The sequence below is a fragment of the Bos mutus genome, chromosome 24, assembly GCF_027580195.1.
Source record: "Bos mutus isolate GX-2022 chromosome 24, NWIPB_WYAK_1.1, whole genome shotgun sequence".
In the NCBI taxonomy this organism is placed as follows: domain Eukaryota; kingdom Metazoa; phylum Chordata; class Mammalia; order Artiodactyla; family Bovidae; genus Bos; species Bos mutus.
In genome coordinates this window covers 56,724,457-56,744,606 of record NC_091640.1, presented here as the reverse complement: position 1 = coordinate 56,744,606, position 20,150 = coordinate 56,724,457, and the positions used below count along the sequence as shown (strand labels likewise).

Sequence of the window (20,150 nt, the reverse complement as noted above, 5' to 3'; positions counted from 1 at the left end):
CACAAACTACAGTCACAATATACACGCGATTACCTTTACAAAAGAAAGAAAAAAAAAAGTGATCATCCTTGTTCACCAAGAAGGCAGGAGGCTATTTACACATTCCTCAGTCCAGCATGCTGGCTTCAGTCCGATCTCTGCAGCCCTGTCCATCTGGCAGCTCGTTTCTAAGAGTGACTGAGGCTGCCGCTCGTAAGAGATATGAGTCTGAGTCCTAAAGGCTGAAGCTTCGTCCAGAGAGCAAGGGGTCTCCTCGTTTTCTGGAAAGGAGTAAAGCCTTCAAAGCCAGTCTCTCAGCAGGAAGTAGCTTTTCCACAACAAATGCATCCAGTGCGTGGGGGAGGGCTCCGTGGTTTTAACAAACTTAAGCATTTATTTTTCCTCATGCTTCTTCCTCATTTCTATCATAATTTACAATCACTGTTCTCCTACCTTTTGACCTTTTGGTTCCATCATTACTCTATAAAGAACTTTGTTCCTCACCCTACATTGTTATAACATTCCTTAAAATGATGCTAAAATGAGGCGGTGGAACCAAGTAGGTTAAACGAGAGAAGATATCATATACATTCTTTTGTCTTGATTTCTGATTCGTGCTTCCACAATAGATTGTCAACTTCCCATCTAAAGAATGGAGGCAGCATGGCGTCGTATAGTATAATAGAATCAGTGGTTGGGAAACCCAGACTCTAGTTCCAGTTAACAAGCTGGGAACATAAGTCATTCTCTGTTTCCTGAACCACAGTTGCCCCGTCTCCACGTTAAGGATATTCACCTAGAATCTAGACCTGAGTTAATGTCTAGATTTGTGAAGTTCTGCGGTGGACTTGCGTGACTGCCCTGCGTGAATAGGTGATGCCGCACTGGGCTGGTTCAGTGCTTTTGTTCTGAGTCCCGGGAGAATTTCAGTGCTAATTGCTGATGCTCCATATTTGGATTTCAGCCCATCGATAAACCCCTCCCAGGGCTCTTGGTAGTAAGGCTGCGTTCTGCCTAGTAAGGGCTTAGATCTGGGTCTTGAAATGTGGTTAAAGAGCATTTCTGTCTTGGATACCTATTATTCTAAGTCTTGCAAAATGGTCTAGGTTCTAGATTTCAGAGGGAAATCTGTTCCTTTCTGCAAATATTTAAATGACTTTATTTCACCTACATACATTGACCAAACCTCTCTCCCACTATCTGCCAGATTTTCTTCCCTACCTCACAAGATGAAAATGTTGTGGGGGTGGCTGGTTCCTCAGTGCTGGCTTTGCTGTTAATTTCTTCCGAGTAAAATTGGGACCCCGTCAAGTCGCTTCTGTTTGTAGCTGTGAGCTAACCCTCTTTGTGTATCAGGAAAAGAGTCAGATAAAAGCCTACTTTGTGCCCAGGCTATATGCAAATTGCTCTGAACACAGAGAAAAGCATTTTAACATGTACCTGGCTCGTTTGAAATAAAATATAGTGTCTTAACTGTAGTGGAACAAGCTGATTTTGATAATTGTTAAGAACAGAAAACAGAGGTGTGCCCTGACTTTTTGAATGTAATACAGAAAATGTCCAAGTTGAGTTTCAAACCTTCACAGTCTGGAAATATTTTACAGAACCTGTAGGGCATTTTACTACAGCAAGGAAAGTAGACTCGGTCCTTTATGATCTAATTTTGATTTACCACATACAGAATAAAAACTTATGGCTACTCATTGTGTGTAAGGAATTAAGTACACTTTTTTTTCCTCCAGCATTGCCTTCCAAAGGATTTAATTAAACCCACCTAAGAATGACCTCCATCCTAAAACCTTTAATTTGCAAACAAACCTTGTTGTGTGGCTCAGTCTGATTTCCAAACACTCAAGAAATAAGGCTTTCACTTCTGACTGGTGGTGAGAAGGAAGGAAAGCCGAGCCCAGTGCCCAGAGATTGCAGTGGCCAAACGTTTGCTGGCAGGTCCAGCCTCAGCTCAGGGCTTTGCTGAGGGCAAGGCACGACATGGTGCCTTCCCTCACTGTGTTCCTAGCAGTATTCTTATTTAATGGAGTTTTTAGCCCACTGTGAATTTTCTGAGTGCAGAGAAAGTCCAGCTGAGTGCATACTCAAACCCTGGGCAGGGTTGTAGTGTTTTGCCGAGTGTCCCCCTGGTGAGGTAGAGACCTTTGAACCACAGAGCCTCCCCAGGTAAGGGTGACGAGTCCAGGTAAGCCAATCGGATGTCTCTTTCCACCCCCTTCTCCTTTGCAGGCACTAAGTTCTGGATGCCTATCACTTTTGTGCCACATCAGAAGGTTGAGGACTAAGTGGACAGGGAAAATTAGCCAAATAGGGAAAGAGGCAACGGTCAATAGGGTGTGAGGAAAGATCAGCCAAACATGGTTTCAATTGGCAGTTAAATTAAAGAGTGTTTACCTGGAAGGTCACCTTTAGAAATCAGACAAGCCATGGCTAGTAACTCCTTAAGGTTCTGAGGAGTCTGTTGAGAGGTTCCTAAGAGTCACGTGGCTAAGGGAGTATTTTGAACCCCTAAGGTCCTTAGCCTCAAGGACCAATAATATATTAAAAATACAGAATCGATCAAGGTGGCCATGCCTCTCTGCAGCAAGCGGGGTCCACGGGAGCCCCTCGGAAGCCACGGCTAGCCCTTCTATTTGGTGCTCACTGACTCAGAAATTGTTCAGGCAGTGCTGCGCTGGAGCCAGCTCATAATGGCTCTTGAGAGTATATTGTGACATTTCAGCTGGTTGACATCAAGTTAGTAGTTGGAAACTGGCTATGAAGAGAGTATCTATAGCATGGAAATTGGCAAGTCCTACAAATCAGGGCTCCATCATCCTTCAGAGCCAGTTGTTAAACATTTAGCATCACACCAAAGAGCTAAAGCTGTCTCTTAACCCCACAATAGGAAAAAGAGAGGAGGTCTCTAGTGTCTCTGATGATGAAAGTCTTTGCATGTGCACAGCTATGGAAAGGAACCTGGCCAAAACTTCATTGGGATGTAATTTAAGAGTAATTCAGGAGTGAAAGTCGCTCAGTCGTGTCCGACTCTTTGTGACCCCATGGACAATACAGTCCCTGGAATTCTCCAGGCCAGAATACTGGAGTAGGTAGCCTTTCCCTTCTCCAGGTGATCTTCTCAACCCAGGGATCAAACCTAGGTCTCCCACATTGCAGGTGGATTCTTTACCAGCTGAGCCACCAGGGAAGCCCAAGAATATTGGAGTGGGTCGCCTATCCCTTTTCCAGCGGATCTTCCTGAACCAGGAATTGAACCAGGGTCTCCTGCATTACAGGTGAATTTTTTTTACCAACTGAGCTATCAAGGAAGCCCTTCATTAGGATGGAGGGACCTTATTTAACAGAGGCTGGCACCAGGCAACAAGTGCCAACTGACCACCCCTTTTATATTCAGCTGGTTTTAGAACCTTAGCTTCTTGGTGTTTTTTTTTTTTTTTTTCTTTTTTGATTGGTTTCATTTTAACCCAAAGATCTTTGCATTTGGGGGCACTTCCTGGAGGTTGAGAAATAAGACCCCTTTAAAACTATTTTAGGCTCTGGGAATGACATCTAAGTAGAATCTGAATGAATTGTTCAACCTTCCTATTTCTCAGTCTGCCTATTTTTAAAGATGAGTGACCCGAGATCGCTTTTAGTCTGAACCCGAGAGACATATAAAGAGCTGGCCTTGGGGTAAAGTAGGTTAAAGCTATGTTCCCCACTCTGACTGTCTCCAGGCCTGCATCCATTCTGACAAAATTGACCAGTTACTGTTCACTTACAAATTAGTGGCTGGTCAATTTAGCCAAAAGAGTTGAATGGTTGAGTCACTAAGACTATTTCTATTGTCGTGATAAGTCCAGGAAGCAGATCTGATGGTAACTGCATGAGAAGTGACAAGCATTCAGTGACTTTGGTCAACATGGTGTACATGACTTCACTCTATATTTTTGGTTCCCAAATTGTGGCCACATCAGAATCACCTGGGAATCTTTGTAAGTGGGCTTTTATTCCAGGACATTCTGAGCCACAGGTCTGGGGAGGAGAGCAAGGATGGTATTAGCTCCTCCTGCCTTCCAGCTTGGCTTGCTGGTGGATGGGTAGCAAATCCAGGTCCTCTCCCCACAACCCCATCGTCATCTTAAATCGGAGTCAGTTACTCACAACAGGCTCATCACTGTGATTATCCATTGTAATTAACAACAAGAGAATGAGCTTCATTGAGGATAAAAACATCTGTTCAAACACATATATCTTCGATAAGTCATCACAGTAAAAAGAAATTTTAAATACTGCATGATACAATAATGACATTCTAAAATATTTCCCACTTTAAATGTTAAATCTATATGGCAAAGTAATCAAGGGGTGAGAGAGTCATATTTCGTCATTTTGGTCTGTGGTATCAGCTCATCTGTGGCCTTGATTAATTGGGCCACAGGGCCCAGACAGGACCAGCAGGTAACCCAGGGGCTCTAAGTCCCCAGCACCCACGACCCTCGGTCTGGGCTTTTCAGCCGCACACACGCACAGCCGCAACTTTCTTTGTGAGCAAAAGTATAGTTCTACACACTCAGGGAGAAGTAGAGGCGAGACATAAACTTTGGCTTGGCACATTCAAATTGCTGCAGGGAAAAGGATCCAGAATTATACAGAAAATGGCTGTCTCTCATCTTGGACAGGAAGACCCAGCCCCAATTATTCATTGTTATTTGTGCATCTTCTCAGCATATTGAACTAAATGCAAGAATGTGAAGTCTGCTCTTGAAATTACTTATTACATGGAAAGGCACTGACAAAATGTACTTTTTTACCTAGAGTCCTCAAATGAAAATTTTACATACTAACCGCTCTCAGCATTCAACTTTTAAATTATGCATACATATTACTAAAACAAGGTTTTATTAAGATGAATAGATTATTAAGATCCCAGCTGTCAACTGGGAACTGTCAGTAACTTCATTGTGGTTTACCAGATTTATCAGAATCATCATTTACCAAGTAGGTTTCCTTTCATGTTAGGGGAGAATGTAGGTTATTACCAATGGACTGTCGTATACCTAGGCAAGCATCTCCTTTTCTGTTTTGCATTGAGAAATAATTTTTAAGTGCAGGGAAAATCTTTTTTCCTCTTTTTCAGCTTTTCTAACTTATTTTATTTTCTGTGCCTTGTAGACCCCAGACCATAATCACTTTCCCTTTGAGCCCACTTTTATTGTATGCTGATGAGCCAAGAAGTGCTAGATGAAGAGTCAAAACTTCTCCACTGATTACCTGTGCAATCTTGGGAAAATTGCTTAACCTCTCTGTTTCTCTGTTTCTCATTTTGGGAAGTCAAGGATTATGACCAGAGATATTGAAAGGCTCTTCCATTTCCAGTGTCCTAGGTCTCTAGAATTCTGTCCCTGCTGCCTTTGCCCTCAAGTCAACATCTCTTTGCTGACTGACTGTGTCTAATAATTAGTATTTTGCCCAAATCAAGGAGAAGAGGGTGGCAGAGGATGAGATGCTTGGATGGCATCACTGATTTAACGGACATGAGTTTGAGCGAACTCTGGGAGATAGCGAGGTTACAGGGAGGCCTGGCGTGCTGCAGTCCATGGGGTTGCAAAGAGTTGGACATGACTTAGCAGCTGAACAACGACAACAACCCAAGTCAAAAGAAATGCTTTTCTATTCCTCTGCTTCCCCACCCAGTCAGGTTACTTCTGACGTTCACATCCGTGGATAACTGGCTAACTGGAGGCCTGGGCACAAGGAGGCCAGGGGACCCCTCCCTGCACAGCCTGGCTGGTAGCGCCACGGTCAGGGGCCTGCCATCAGAGTCACACAGATGGCCCGGTGGTCACAGCCAGCACTGCTGAATGCACGGCACTTATACCACGGTCAAGGACACTTAAGACACAGAAGCAAAGCATGCAGAGGCCTAAGCATCAAATATGGAGAAGATTTTCTGGGTGTGAGAGGGGATCTTAATGCCACACTTTAACGCTGTCTCCCCTGGATCCGCATGCCTACACAGGACACTCAGAGCAACTGATGAAAACCAAGGGAGTAGCGTTAAGCAGGTTGTTAAATAATTGTGGGGATTTTTTGTTTGTTTTTTTGTGCAACTGAATTGGTCATTTGCATTGGTGTCACATGGAGACAGACTTGGGGGCTTTATGGTGATACTTATTCCGATAGTGAGGGTGGACTCTGCCATGAGCATCTGAAAGAAAGAAGTGTGAGTCGCTCAGTCGTGTCTGACTCTCTGTGACCCCATGGACTGTAGCCTGCCTGGCTCCTCTGTCCTTGGAATTCTCCAGGCAAGAATACTGGAGTGGATTGCCATTTCCTCCTCCAGGGGATCTTCTCAATCCAGGGCTTGAACCTGGGTCTCCTGAATTGAAGATGAATTCTTTACCAACTGAGCCACCAAAAAGAAGAAAGGTTCTGACAAAAGGATGCACTTAACCTATAACCAATAGAGCAAAGTCAATGGAAAAACCAGGGGTTGGTACCTGTGGCTGAATCAGGAAGGAGGACCCACAGGCCTGTCTGCCCACGCCGCTGCTGTTGACCACACAGCCTTGGAGATCCTGGCTATTTATAGAAGCGTTCCATATTTTTTAGAAATTCTATGAGTTTAATAGTACTGTCTGTCTGGTGAGACATTTAACACAAAATGGATATGTATAAGGAGAAGGCAATGGCACCCCACTCCAGTACTTTTGCCTGGAAAATCCCATGGACGGAGAAGCCTGGTGGGCTGCAGTCCATGGGGTCGCTAGAGCCGGACACGACTGAGCGACTTCACTTTCACTTTCACACTTCCTAATCTGGGCTCACGGGACCCAGCAACTCTTTTGGTCGAGACAGTAGTTATATAGGTTTAATCTTTGGAACAGTCTTTAAAAACAAAAAGACTTTTTGTATCATCAGCTAGAGGCTGTTTTTCTCTATGCCGAAACTGTAGGTCAAGGGCATAACTAACCAAGAAAAATAACAGTAAAAGGTGTCATATATTGAGTGCTGACTACATGCCGAAAACTGAGATAAATGCTTTACCCGCATGCTGAATCTAGTTTTGGGGTTTTTTTGCAATAGAAGGATAAAGCCCGCATATAAAGAATGGATAAATTATGAGAATTGTGGTTAACCACTATGGGAGGGGTTGGGATTGTCTTCAGAGATTTTTAAAGACAAAGGGAAAGGTGGTCTTTTGGGATCACCTCCAGGAAGTCCTACCTGGGACCAGGAGATAAGCCTTATCTCTCTGTCCTGGGTCTGGGAGACAGGTCTGTTTCCTCAGCATGTTGAGTTTTTGTGAAAGTGATGGATGAAATGATGGTGGGAGATGACAGAGTCCTCTCACTCTAGGTTAAAATGGAGCCAAGAGCGAAGTGAGATTTACTCGGTCTCCCTGAACTTAAAGAAAAATCCCCAAACCTGACATTTTGATGAAAGCTAATTTAAATGGTCCACAATAGAACAATTAACTGGCTTTAGGGATTCTGGTCGTTTGCTCTTTTAACCTGCCTGGTTCAAAGTGTCCACATATTTAGTGAAATCTAGTGGGCACATTGGGGTTAAAACTCCAGAGTCAGGATCTGGCCCATATTCAGTTCAGTTGGTCAGTCGTGTCCGATTCTTTGCAAACCCATGGACTGCAGCACGCCAGGCTTCCCTGTCCTTCACCAACTCCCAGAGCTTGCTCAAACTCATGTCCATAGAGTCGGCGATGCCATCCAACCATCTCATCGTAATATTGGCATTATCACTTAGCTGAAACCAAGTGAACTAAGTGCTTTGGAAGATCCAGCTAAACGCTCCCGTCAGTTTCCCATCTCCCTGTGGCCCTAACAGAGAACAGCACAAAGACTGTAGTACTGTCCTCTTTTTTTTCTTTTCTTTTTTAATGTAGTACTTTCCTCTTTAAAGTGATAAGGGAGTTAAGCATGTGGTTTGAGTGCCCATCAAATTGTATCATTGCATTTAGAAGTGTTTTGGATATCTCCCCCTCTACTTATTTCAAGTATCAAGCTTCCCACTTCAAAACTTCCATTCGGATGCTCTCTGGCTATTTGGATGATTGTCACTCACACAACGGAGTGAGGTGTGTCACCAGCGGTAACACATTTGGACTGTATGACTTTTCTGTCACTGGTTAGTATCTGGATCTATGTAAGCTGCCCTGATTAGCTTTCTGGGAAAAATTAGAAGAAAACAGCCCTCTTCAGAGCCAGGCAGAACATGAGCATAAGAACCGCATCTTTCCTTATCAAATCAGACTTATATTTGGTTTGATTTTCGGCATGATGGTACCTTCCCAAGGAGGGGCAGGGAGCTGCTTACTGAACAATAGCAATGATTTTAAACAGTATTTGTAACATCACAAGCAATCTAGATGAGATTTCTGGAAAAGAATAAGCTACCCCACCCAAATGTATTATAAATGTGCTTGACTGGCATTTGGAGAGAAGAAAGAAACTCTTATTAAAATTTAACATCGACTTGGCCAGACTTTGGGCTGAACTGGAAGAACAAAGTGCTGCTCAGTGAAAAGCTGGGGACAGGAGTGATGTGATTCCACTCCTAAGGCTGAAAGGGGAGCAGCTGCTGAACCCCTTGCAGCAGGCCCATGCATCTCCAGTCCCAAGGGTTCATTTAGGACCAGGCTTGCCACGAAACAGTGGCTTTTCCTTTTGAAATGTTAGATCTGTAGAGCCGATTTCAGTGGAAAGAGGGAATATCTGGTGTCTACCATCGCCTTGGAGTTCTGGAGCGGTGCTGATGGACACCGTGACGCTCAGGATGACCTCGCCTCAGCGCCGTTCACATGGGGTCCTGGCCAGTCTCAGAGCACCTCCTCTGCTTTGACCCTGCTGGTTCTCAGAGGCCCTGACCATAGTTATAACACTTTAGGGGCCATGGGATCCGTAACAACTTCTAAGTATTCTCCTTCCTTTCTCTTCTTTTATAAGTACCAAACTCAAGCTGACTCCCTGCCTCTATGTTCTGAGGGGATTCCCAGTCCAGTGCTTGGGTTGGGGCTGTGGGAGGCATTGCGCCCAGGCTGGAACACCCTTGAAGGTGCGGCATCAGGATGATTTACCATAACAGCACTCAGGGTCACGAGATGAGACGCCACCCGCGCCACAGTCTTTCTTAGTGATGGTCAAAGATGCCCTGGATCACGTGCCTCCCAGCAGAGAGGAGCTGCTCTGCTGCAGGACAGCTGCATGGACCAGTGAGAACTTCCCGAGGGGCATTTCTTATAAAAGGAATCGCAAGGGGATCCGTCACGACCCACTCAGTTTGTCATGAAACATCAGTTACCCAGAGCCTTGAACTTATCAATTACAGATGCAAGACACACAAGCAAAGCTATTTCAACACAACTCCTAGCCAAATATAAAAGTCCATGGTGGTGGGGCCAGGAAAGTAGTTGTAGGGGGTGGAAGGGAGAGGGTGGGAGGGGCAGCAGGGAAGAGAGGAAGAGAGAGATGATATTTGCAAACCATTTTTTTCTGTTTTCATTTCAAAGAGTCTGATCCCACCCAGGCAAAACTGAAATCCTGCCCTAACCTCTGCCCAGAGGCCTCTGATTGCGAGGCCTCTATCTGAGCAAAGCTGTAGACACTACAACTCTAATCCTCACTAGGAAAAAAAAAAAAAAAAAGGAGGCAGTTTATTATTAAAATACAAACTTGAAAATACTTCAAACCATTTCGTTAGCAGCAGAGTTCCCAATGCAACAGTCACTTTATCAATCAAGTTTAGATCATGAGGCTTCAAAGCATCTGTCTTGCTAAGACCCTTAAAAGAGCAGGGCAGAGGGGAGAAAAGACCCCCTTTGCTCTTAAGGGGCAGACAGTCCTTATGAGACTCTCTAGGGGTCTATTCTGACGGGCTACTCGGTGTGAGTCGGGGCACTTTTAAACCAGCCGTTTGGCACTTCCTGCTTGGAGTTCTCAGGCACAGTGTGACAGGGTCAGCTTGGTGAGCCCTTCCCCATGCATTCGGTACAACAGCTGAAACTCAGCCGGCAGCTGGTGGGACTCCTGCCACTTGGTGGTAAATTTGGTTCCTTTTTTGTCATAGTAATGGTACGGAAGATCTTCCCTTGTGTTGGGGTCAAATCCAAAAGGCCAGAATCCATACAAGTGGATCTCTTCACAGACTGCTGACGCCAGGGTGTACATGAGGATACCTGTGCTCAGCCGTTTGGGTGACAAGTGTTTGTTTTTCCAGTACCTGTGGAATAATAAGTACAGGCGGATTCAGAGCCCAGTGTCGAAGGTTTCCGTCAGATGAGTCACTGTGACCAGTTTGGGGGGAGTGAATTTATCCAAGTAAATTAAGCAGTACTATTCTGAATCTATCTTGAAGACCACAAAAAACCCCTCAGGGCAGGGCCATCTACTTTGTGAGATCCAATGCCAAATGAAAATGTGGGCCCTTATTTAAAAAATACTCAAGAATTTCAAGAGGGCAAAGCAGAGGATTAAACCAAGTGTCGGCCCTTCTAAGCGCGGGCTCGTCTGTTACTGTGGAAGTCCCACGTTCAAAGCTGTCCCTGCTCTCTGTGTGTGTGCTTAGTCGCTGAGTTGTTCCGACTGTTTGTGGCCCCATGGACTGTAGCATGACAGGCTCCTCTGTCCATGGAATTTTCCAGGCAAGAAATACTGGAGTGGCCCTACTCTGGGTTGTCCTAAAGAGTGGTGTCTCTGACTCCCTGGTGATGCCGTAAAAGCCCACCAATGAGAATGACCATGCCTCTCATACGTAAAGGGCGCTTGGGAGTAGGGAGTGGGTATTTACTCTAAGGGGCCCTCCTCTGTTACTTCCTTACCCAAACTCAGAGGTTAAATCTTTCTTCATGGGTTTGAAAAGATTTGGGGGCCTTATTTTTTTCTACCCTTTTGTGAAAACCACATTCCCTGTTCCTATGTCTTAACTGAGGGCTTCCAAGACCTTCTTTGATGTGCCAGAACCTAAGAAAAGTATTTACACACTTTCTGAATTTGTAAAAAATGCTAAATAATGGTTGTTGTGCCTTCCATATTTAGACAGTAATTTGAAGCCTTGCTACCTAAACTGCCAAATATCTGAGACTGCTGTGGCGTGAAGGTGTGTGCATGCGTGTGCCCGTGCACTTGTGACTGGTGTACAAGCATACTCAAACTGTTCATGAATCAGATTTCCACAGACTGAACTTCCTCCAAGGTTTTGTTGAACTACTGTGTTTGGTCCAAGCCCAAGTGGGTCATTCTGGCTACTCCACGGGCCTCCTGAGAGGCTGGGGGCCAGAAGGGCCACACAGGCTGCTTCTGGAAGGTTCTATCACATGCAGTTAGACCCTTCTTCACTACCTGAAGGCTTCACATGGACATTCCCCTTCCAGGTGAAATTCACAAGTTCAGTCTTTGTTTTCATATTCTTACCTAAGGAGTTAGAATGACTTCTGATGATTCTTTTGGTACAGCTGTGCTTAAATGGAGTGAGAGAGGAGCAAAATGATGAAGTCAGAAAGACCACAGGGCAGGTTGGCAGGAAGCCTGGCTTCTAATTCTGGTTCTACCCATTTTGGGCAGCGATGTCCAGTAAATACCTCGTTCTTTGTACCTCAGTTGATACGTCTTTAAACTTAGAAGCTGGGTTATATTACCTCTTAAACAGGTAACCATACATCCTGGGAAACTGAAATAGCCCCAGTTTTTGTCTGTTATCTTTGTCATAATTCTTAATAGTGTCCTTTTTCTTTCCAAGAAAAAGTTCCAGCGTGGACTCTAAATGCTGGCACCAGCCTGCCTTTTAGATACGTACCAGCTGATTACATGATCATTCCTCCTTTATGTGAGAGGTCAACTACAAGATCTTAAATCTGGAAGATGTTAGAGGACTACAGGATGTCTACTATGTACCCATTTGCGATGTGATAAAAATTTTATAACCTTTTCTACCAGACCTCCCAGAACCCATTCTAACTTGCAGTAACACCTGGATAGTATGTGAGGGCATTGGGGCTACTTGAACAGGGGACATTAGAGGTGAGGCAATTTTCTCAGATTATTCATAGAAAAAAATTCTGCAATTAATTTTGTTTTATAAAATTCCCTTCATTTTATAAGTGTGTGTGTGTGTGTGTGTGCTCAGTCGTGTCCGACTCTTTGAGACCCCATAGACTGCAGCTTACCAGGCTCCTCTGTCCATGGAATTTTCCAGGCAAGAATCCTGGAGTGGGTTGCCAGGCCCTTCTCCAGAGGATCTTCCCAACCCAGGGATCAAATCCAGGTCTCTTGCATTGCAGGCAGATTCTTTACCATCTGAGCCACCATGGAAGCCCTTAAATGCCTGCTCCCAATTCTGGCTGCTCATTAGAATCATCTGAGGAATTATTAAGACATACCAAGTATCTGAGCCGCTGTCCTTCCCCACCAGACAAATCACGTTAGGATCTCTTGAAGCAGAGCCCAGACAAGAGTACTTTTTTAAATCTCTCCAAGTGATTCTGAGGTATAGCCAGAGTTAAGACTCATCAGACTAGATGAAAATACTGCATCCTGGTTAATCTGTCTTTCAAATTACAGGGGGATAACAACGAGCTGCTAAAATACTTTTCACATGTTTTGGCACTCAAATCTCCAATGATAAAAGCCGATTTTACAATTTTGACTTGTCTAGATGGTTTTCTAATCTTGGCTATCTAAAAACAAAAAACAAAAAAACCACCCATCAAAGAAAAAGGAACATTTAAAGTCAATTGCATCTTTAAGAAAACCACTTGATTTGTCTACTTTAGTTGTTGGCATTATTGGGACGTAGCTGTCCATTCAGAGAAAATTATTGATTTGTGGTGATTTCCATGGCTGCTTGTTAGGCTTACCACCAGGGAAGGGGACAGGGGATGGAGAGGCAAAGCTGATGAAACACCAGTCCTTCCATTTGACACTTGGTTACCAGCTTGGGTAGGAGATTGAACTTCTTACCTAGAACCATCCGTTCATTCATTACAAAACGTCAGAGTGTGTTCTAAAGTACTATGCTAACCACAACAACTAACTAATCAGATAGCTAGCTCCCACCCCCAACAGATTACGATATTGATTTGCCATCTGGTAGGGTGTGAGTTAAAGGCAATAAAACATACACACCTGTTGACATGTTGCATTATATTTCCAGGCCAAGCCAACTGGAGCTTTAACTGGCCTCTGTGTTCAACAAAAAAGTCAACTAATGTCCTGGTAACAGTGGCCGATGTGTGGAAGAAAAAGGCAGGGATCCAAAGAATGGCCCCGTCAAGCTTTTTCAAACTGAGAAAAAAGTTGTTACGATCCTGAATGGTCAAAAGGTTGTTGTAATATTTTTCCAGGATGCTGGGGTTGAAGGTGGTAAGGTTGGTTTTCCTTCCAACATCTCTTTGGAAAGCTTCCGTAGGGGCGAAATTGCAACGGAAAACAAAATCTGACTTATCTATCTGCGGTCCACACCGGCTCCCTGTCAGGATCCCGCTATTTCCAACCACAGCGCAAATGTTATAACGCTTATTCACAATGGGAGACACATCTGGAAGCAGTGATCGGAAGTTATTGCTAATAGAGAAAACGTATTTATGGCTGGAATAATCATAGTGCATCAGTTGTCCAATCCGAACACTATTCTTGGTCAAAGAAAAGTTTTTTATTACATCGACATGCTGAAGAATTTCTTGCCTAAAATAAAAAGAGATTCATTAAATGTATCCCATTCAAAAGAACTGATTTTCCATCTTAGGTCTTACAATGTTTCATTCAGGCAAGAACTGTAGGCACACGTAACCCAGGAAAGATTATACACTCATAATAACTGAAGAGAGAACTGCTTCAGGATTACAGGCATGCTCTAGTCTCTCAAATTCTGGGTGTAATCCTCTAAGGCTTGTAAATGTTGTGATTTATGGTTTTCAGTTGCTGATTCTTTGGGTTTCTGCTCTACCCAAAAAATGTATTTGATCAAGGGGGAGGCATGGGCCAAACTGTGTCAGAAGATACAGGGAGACAATTTACACAGACCCCAAGGAGCTCACATTAATGCACAAACATTGGTGACTTACAGTTTGCAACTAGGGACTACTTGTTTGCTATTGGGCTATAGTGTACGAAGAATATAAAATATTACTGGTGTCCAAATAAGAGTCAAACAGATATGAGTCAGTATGGTACTATCTATTATTAAAATATGAAAACGGTAATAGCAGTGGGAGTAGTTGAATATTTAATAGAAATGAGATGATAATCTCATTATTGTCCTTTGAATAATGAAAAAGGAATCTTTTTCTACTTGATTATATAGAAACCCAATTAAGTTAGAGAAACCTAATTCTTTAGAAAAAGAAGCTATTGTAAATCCTGAAAACATGTGTATATTCTAAGAATTCAGAGGATAAACAGGCAAGGGTGATACTTAGCACTAATTTCTGGTTGCTTTCATGTTGAGCATTAAGTGAAATTAACTATCTCCCCTTAAAATCTCTGCTATTTAAAATACTTAAGAGAGATCGGTCATGTGTTACTTTGCTACTAGGTTATCCAGTTCTAAGAAATCACTGAACTCCTCTATCTTTTGCCTAAAACAAATGGCAGGAATGAAACTAAATGCTTTGCATACTATCACTTTACCTGGAATCTTACTTTTTAAAAAATTACTTCAAGTTGTCAAAATGCAGAGCGACATACACTGAAGGCTTTAAAGCAAACTTCCAAAGTTACTAAGTGTTCACTGCAAACTGTTACAAAGATAAAAGCTTAAAGTGACACTGGGCAAATTAATTAAAGATTACCTAATAAATGGATTGAAAGAAGGGGAGTTTTGAGAAGGAAATATTGTTCTAATTGGTTATTTGGATCACATGGCCTAGTGTGGGGAGAACATTTTTACTGAGACAGAAATATGTTTTGGGAAATATATAATATATTTGACCCATGACAATTTTCTGGGCTGCTTAGAAAATTAAGTTGGATTAAAACCACAAAAGTTAAAAAAAAAAAAACTTCAGAGTTTTAGAATTAATCAATTATTATCATGGACTAATTGATAATTAAACAGTGTTTTAAAAATTTTAATCATAATCAAATGACTCTATGCCAGCTTTTCAAGTAAACATTTTCATGTACCGTGGATAGCTACTGAATTTGTTTTAATTCTATCATTGGATTAAAAGAGTGCGATAACTAGAAATTCTATGACCAAAACACAACACCCTAAATAGAGTGGTAAAGTAAACTTTTGTAAAATAAGTATTCATACCCCTAATGAATACACTAGATGGCTCACATTCCATTTAGCAGCATAATTATCCCACCAAGAAGGAAGAAGTAATGACTTATCTGGGATTGCTAAGAGTAGACCAGAAATCACTGAGGAAAATACATACATTCACATAAATCTCATCTTTCTTCTCCCACCTCAAAAAAGAAAAAAAGAAAAGAAAGGAAACACACACACACACACACTCCATGTATAAATGAAGCTGCTGTAAGACAACTAAGAGTAATTTTGGTAGCGTTTACAATATATTAAAAGCTATAAAAGTTTAATGAGAACAATCAGGTTAAAAAACCAAAACCATACTTAAACATCTGCATATATTTGGGCTGAGATTTTTCACTAGTAATTTGTTGGGGATGAAGTATAGTGTCTTCTGTATTTCGGTGAGACAATACTTTTTTACTTTTTTTTTTTTTTTTTTTTTCCAGTGAGGGGCAATGAAAATGCATTGGGTGGTCTTTTTGTCATTAACTTTTTTTAAATAAATGGCTTTGGCAGTATTAGCCATACATGTTACCTATAAATCACAATGCTCAATTTAAGCTCAAGTTAAGGAGAATACTAGAAATATCTCCCCCCCTCCTTCTTTTCAAAGTGGCCTTATTGATGTTTTCCTTTTATGAGGGGGCACTCCATAAACAGAAAAGGGTTACTAATCAGCCTTTGTGCAGTCAGGCCAGGAAGGCAATGCAGATACACCTCGGGTTGGGGGGAGTGGATTTCTGTTGTACTGTTATTATTTCGTTTTGTTTTGGTTTTGAGCTCCAGAATTCAGAACACCTCCTGGATCTCCTATCCTACCTTTGATGTAAAAACGCTGTCCGATTAAACGTCCACTTAGGTCTGGCTTGGAGTTCATGAGTCACAGAATGCGGAAAGGGCACCAATGACGAATCTAGAAGCTTCAGCGCAAATTGCGACCTGGAGAGGGGCATGAGTACACAGACAAACGCGCTGGGCTCCGCTCGGGGAAGCCAAGGCAGCCATTAAGGTCCGGCCGGATGGCAGCGGGGAGGGGACGGTGGTGGTGCGGGCGGCTAGTTGGCGCAGGCCCTCGGTGACATCCCGCCCCAGAGCCCCCTGCTCGTCTGGGCCACCTTCTGCTCCCCACACACACTCGGGAGGAAGAGGGGAAACTAGGCAAGCCCGTCTCCATTGTCCATCCCTCCGGGCGAGGGAGAGACCATAAAATGGCCGTCTCGCGGAGAGCAGGGCCGGGAGCCCGGCGTTCGGCCAGAAGCTGCCGCCCCAGGGGGACCGGGGAGTCAGCACCGCGGACAGCGGCCGCGCCCGGGCGGGAGGGCCGGGGAGTCAGCACCGCGGACAGCGGCCGCGCCCAGGCCGGCTAGGCCCGCGCCACCCCCGCGCCGCGGCCCGATTGATTTTTGGAGAAAAGGGCAGATGAACCCAAGACCCTGGGGAAGGCTTGGTGGGGGGTGGGTTGGGGGATGGCTCCTTCCTTAACCTCTTCCTTCCCGAGCCTCGGTCTGATTTCAGCCCCATCCCCTGACCGGGGGCCCTCCGGACATCCGCTCCACTCCTTCCCTGGGTTTCGCACCTCGGGTCTGGCTGAGACCACAGGGTGCAGTTCGTATTCGCCACCAGCCCCTCTTGAAGGCTCTGTTGGCAGAGCTCTTGGGGGTGGGGGTAGGGGTGCGGTCACAGTTGGGGCAGAGGGCCTCCACGAGCTCCGCCAAGCTTCGCCCGGCGCCTGCCTTCTCGGTCCAGCCTCGCGCCCGGCGGTGACTTGGACCCGGGGCGAGGGGAGGCGGCCCTTAGGCGGCTCGCTTCCCGCAGAGGGCGGGGGGGATTGCGGAAATCCCGGAAAGAGTTGGGGGGGGGCGGGGGGCGATGGCAGGGCGGTGGGTAAGGATCGAGGTCGAGGACCCCAGGGGCTGCAAGAGAACAGACCCGCGCCTCGTTTGATGGCTCATGGGTGGGGGGAGGAAAGCAGGAGAGCGCGCCAGAGGAGTCCGGCGCCTGCGCCATTAACTCGCCCCGGTCCGCGCGCGGGGTAGGCGCTCACCGCCACGCATGTCCATCTCTGCATGCCCACTCCCAGATACACACAAGGCCTCTCCATCCACCATCATTCTCCTTAAACCACCCTCCCCACCCCACCCCACCCCCCATTTTTGAAATGGGGGAAGGGATGCCAAAGAAGAATATGAGAATGCAATCACTTTGATGAGGACGACGTCCGGATTTAAAAAAAAAGCAGGAGGTGGGTGGCGGTGGTGTTAAGAATCAGAGCGAGGCATGGAAGGTCCACGCAGTTATCTTGCCCAAAGTGTCTCGGAGAAGGCAAAACACCCTCCCTTCCCCCACCCCCCGACCTCCCGCCCCCATAAACTAGATAACCCGCGGGCGCCCAGAGGCCCCGCACTCACCGGAATCCCGCGTGGAGCATGTACATTCGGGGCGCCCCCGGGTTGGCGTACTTGGGAGTGGTGAAGATGCTCTCCTTTTTCAGGGACACGTAGCTGATGAGCGATAAAATCAGCAGGGCGACGCTGAGCATGATCAGCCCCAGCACACTGGCGACCCGGGCCATTTTGCAATTTCTCATCCCGGGCCGGCTTGGGATCAGGAAAAGCGGGGAAATCGGTCCATTGAGCGGCCAGCAGCTCGCTGGCGTGTCAGTGTGTGTGTGAGTGTGTGTGTTCGCGCGCGCGTGTCAGCGTATGTGCCGGGGGGAGGGGGACCGGGCAGGGGAGCCGCGCAGGGGCCCCGGGGTAGGGGTGGGCAGGAGCCCCAGAGAGAAGCCGGGCCCGGGAGGCAGGGGCGAGCGGGCCCGCGAGGCTGAGCAGGGAGACGGAGGGTCTGCGCGGCGCCGCGGCGCTGGAGCGGCGCGCCGTGCGTCTCCGGCCGCCGGCTCAGGCTCCCCCGCGCGTTTCCAGCGAGGCTGCCATCTCCTCTGCCTCCTGCAAGACAAATGTGATTGGAATAATGTTACAGTTCGATCTAAGCACAGGATTTAATTAATGAACTCTAATCTCCCAAATAACCGGGGGAGGGGCGGGGGAGGGAGGGGTGAAGGGGAGGTGGCGGAGGGAGGCGAATTGAGGCTCGGAAGGCTGCAGCCCGCGTCTACGCGGCCTTCCCCGCCGAGGGTGCCGGCGAGGGCGATGCCTGTGGCCAGACAGACGCCCAAACTTAGTTCCGTGGACAGTTCATTGCTTTATAAGTAAATCGTGGAATACAGAAATAAATAACTGGGTGGGCTGTCCTGGAGGACGCACACCAGCTGGGTGTTTCTGAGATGCTGGGACAGTGGTTTTGGGAGCAGATATTAAAAAGCTTCTCTTGCTCACCACTGAGCCCGGTCCCACCAATCAGCACCTGCCCTAGCACCCCACGAGGAAGCCCTGGAGAGCCACTGGGCCTTGTGAGCACCTCAAACCTTCTTGGCATTTTCCATAATCTCTCCTCTATCCACTTGGGTTGCCCAGCGCATCCTTTACTTCTCTCTAGAAGATGGGTCGTGCCTAGCAGAGCTGTAAGGTGAGCTGTGAGGGTGGAGGGCTGGACTCCCCCCTCTTTCCTCCCAGTGTCTGGTTCCTAGCACACTGCAAGTAGACGACAGGCACGCCGCACAGTTGACCAGGACTGCAGCAGGTCACTCTGATTTAACTGTCCATTTCACACTTTTCTGACTCATCCCTGTGGCCCGGCCTTCAGGATGGGCAGCTCAACTTTGCCCTGAAGCTTAGCTTAGCTTGGACCAGAAGCCGCCTGTGTGCTTAGTTGCTAAGTTGTTTCTGACTCTTTGCGACTCCATGGACCGTAGCTCACCAGGCTCTTACTGTCCATGGGATTTCCCAGGCAAGAATACTGGAGTGGGTTCCTATTTCCTTCTCCAGGGGATCTTCTGAACCCAGGGATTAAACCTACGTCTCCTGTGTCTCCTGCATTGTAGGCAGATTCTTTACCCGCTGAGCCATGGGGGAAGCCCCAGACCAGAAGCTGGAGTATGATAAACCTCCATCCATTATGAATGCCCACAGCTCTCTTTGGAGGAGTCCAGGAGCCAAGGCAGAGAGGCTGCCTCCGAGGGTGGAGGGAAAGCTCACCAGGTAACACTTTGTGTTGCTTGACTTTCAGTTTGTTTTAGCATATTCACGTGTTACCTGGTTTAATGTTCCTTGGAAACAAAAGTTAATTCATTTTCAGTCATGCTGTTGAATGCTCAGAAAGCAACCCACATGTTTCTTTGGCTCTGTTCTTTGAAGTTAGCTGTGGTTTCTTTCCTCTATCTTTATACTCTTGGCCTGGTCCTTTTTGCTGACAAAGGTCTGTCTAATCAAAGCTATGGTTTTTCCAGTAGTCATGTATGGACGTGAGAGTTGGACCATAAAGAAAGTTGAGTGATGAAGAATTGATGCTTTTGAACTGTGGTGTTGGAGAAGACTCTTGAGAGTCCCTTGGACTGCAAGGAGATCCAATCAGTCCATTCTGAAGGAGATCAGCCCCGAATATTCATTGGAAGGACTGGTGCTGGAGCCAAAGCTCCCATACTTTGGCCTCCTGATGCGAAGAACTGACGTATTGGAAAAGACCCTGATGCTGGGAAAGATTGAAGGCAGGAGGAGATGGGGACGACAGAGGATGAGATGGTTGGATGGCATCATTGACATGATGGACATGAGTTTTCGCAAGCTCTGGGAGTTGGTGATGGACAGGGAGGCCTGGTGTGCTGCGGTCTGTGGGGTCTCAAAGAGTTGGACACAACTGAGCGGCTGAGCTGACTGACTGACTAACTGGTCCTTCCAATAATGGTCAGCAAGCACTAAGGACAGAAGCCAGAGGGGAGAAATTGGTCTTCAATAGCCTTTTCTAATAAAACAAGTTGATGTTTTCCAGGGTGACTGTGATATCTTCCTGTCTTGAAC

General features: G+C 45.9%; 1 protein-coding gene across 1 annotated transcript; it reads right to left on the bottom strand.

Annotated features, from left to right (window-relative positions):
* Positions 1 to 9,923: 9,923 nt before the first annotated feature.
* ST8SIA3 (ST8 alpha-N-acetyl-neuraminide alpha-2,8-sialyltransferase 3) lies at positions 9,924 to 18,100 on the bottom strand. The gene is made up of 4 exons (XM_005896885.3): positions 17,649 to 18,100; positions 16,060 to 16,179; positions 13,107 to 13,664; positions 9,924 to 10,206 (listed from the first exon to the last, which is right to left on the bottom strand). Exons 1-4 carry the CDS (start codon positions 17,825 to 17,827, stop codon positions 9,924 to 9,926), a joined length of 1,140 nt encoding a protein of 379 aa, XP_005896947.2. The 5' UTR covers positions 17,828 to 18,100.
* Positions 18,101 to 20,150: the final 2,050 nt, after the last annotated feature.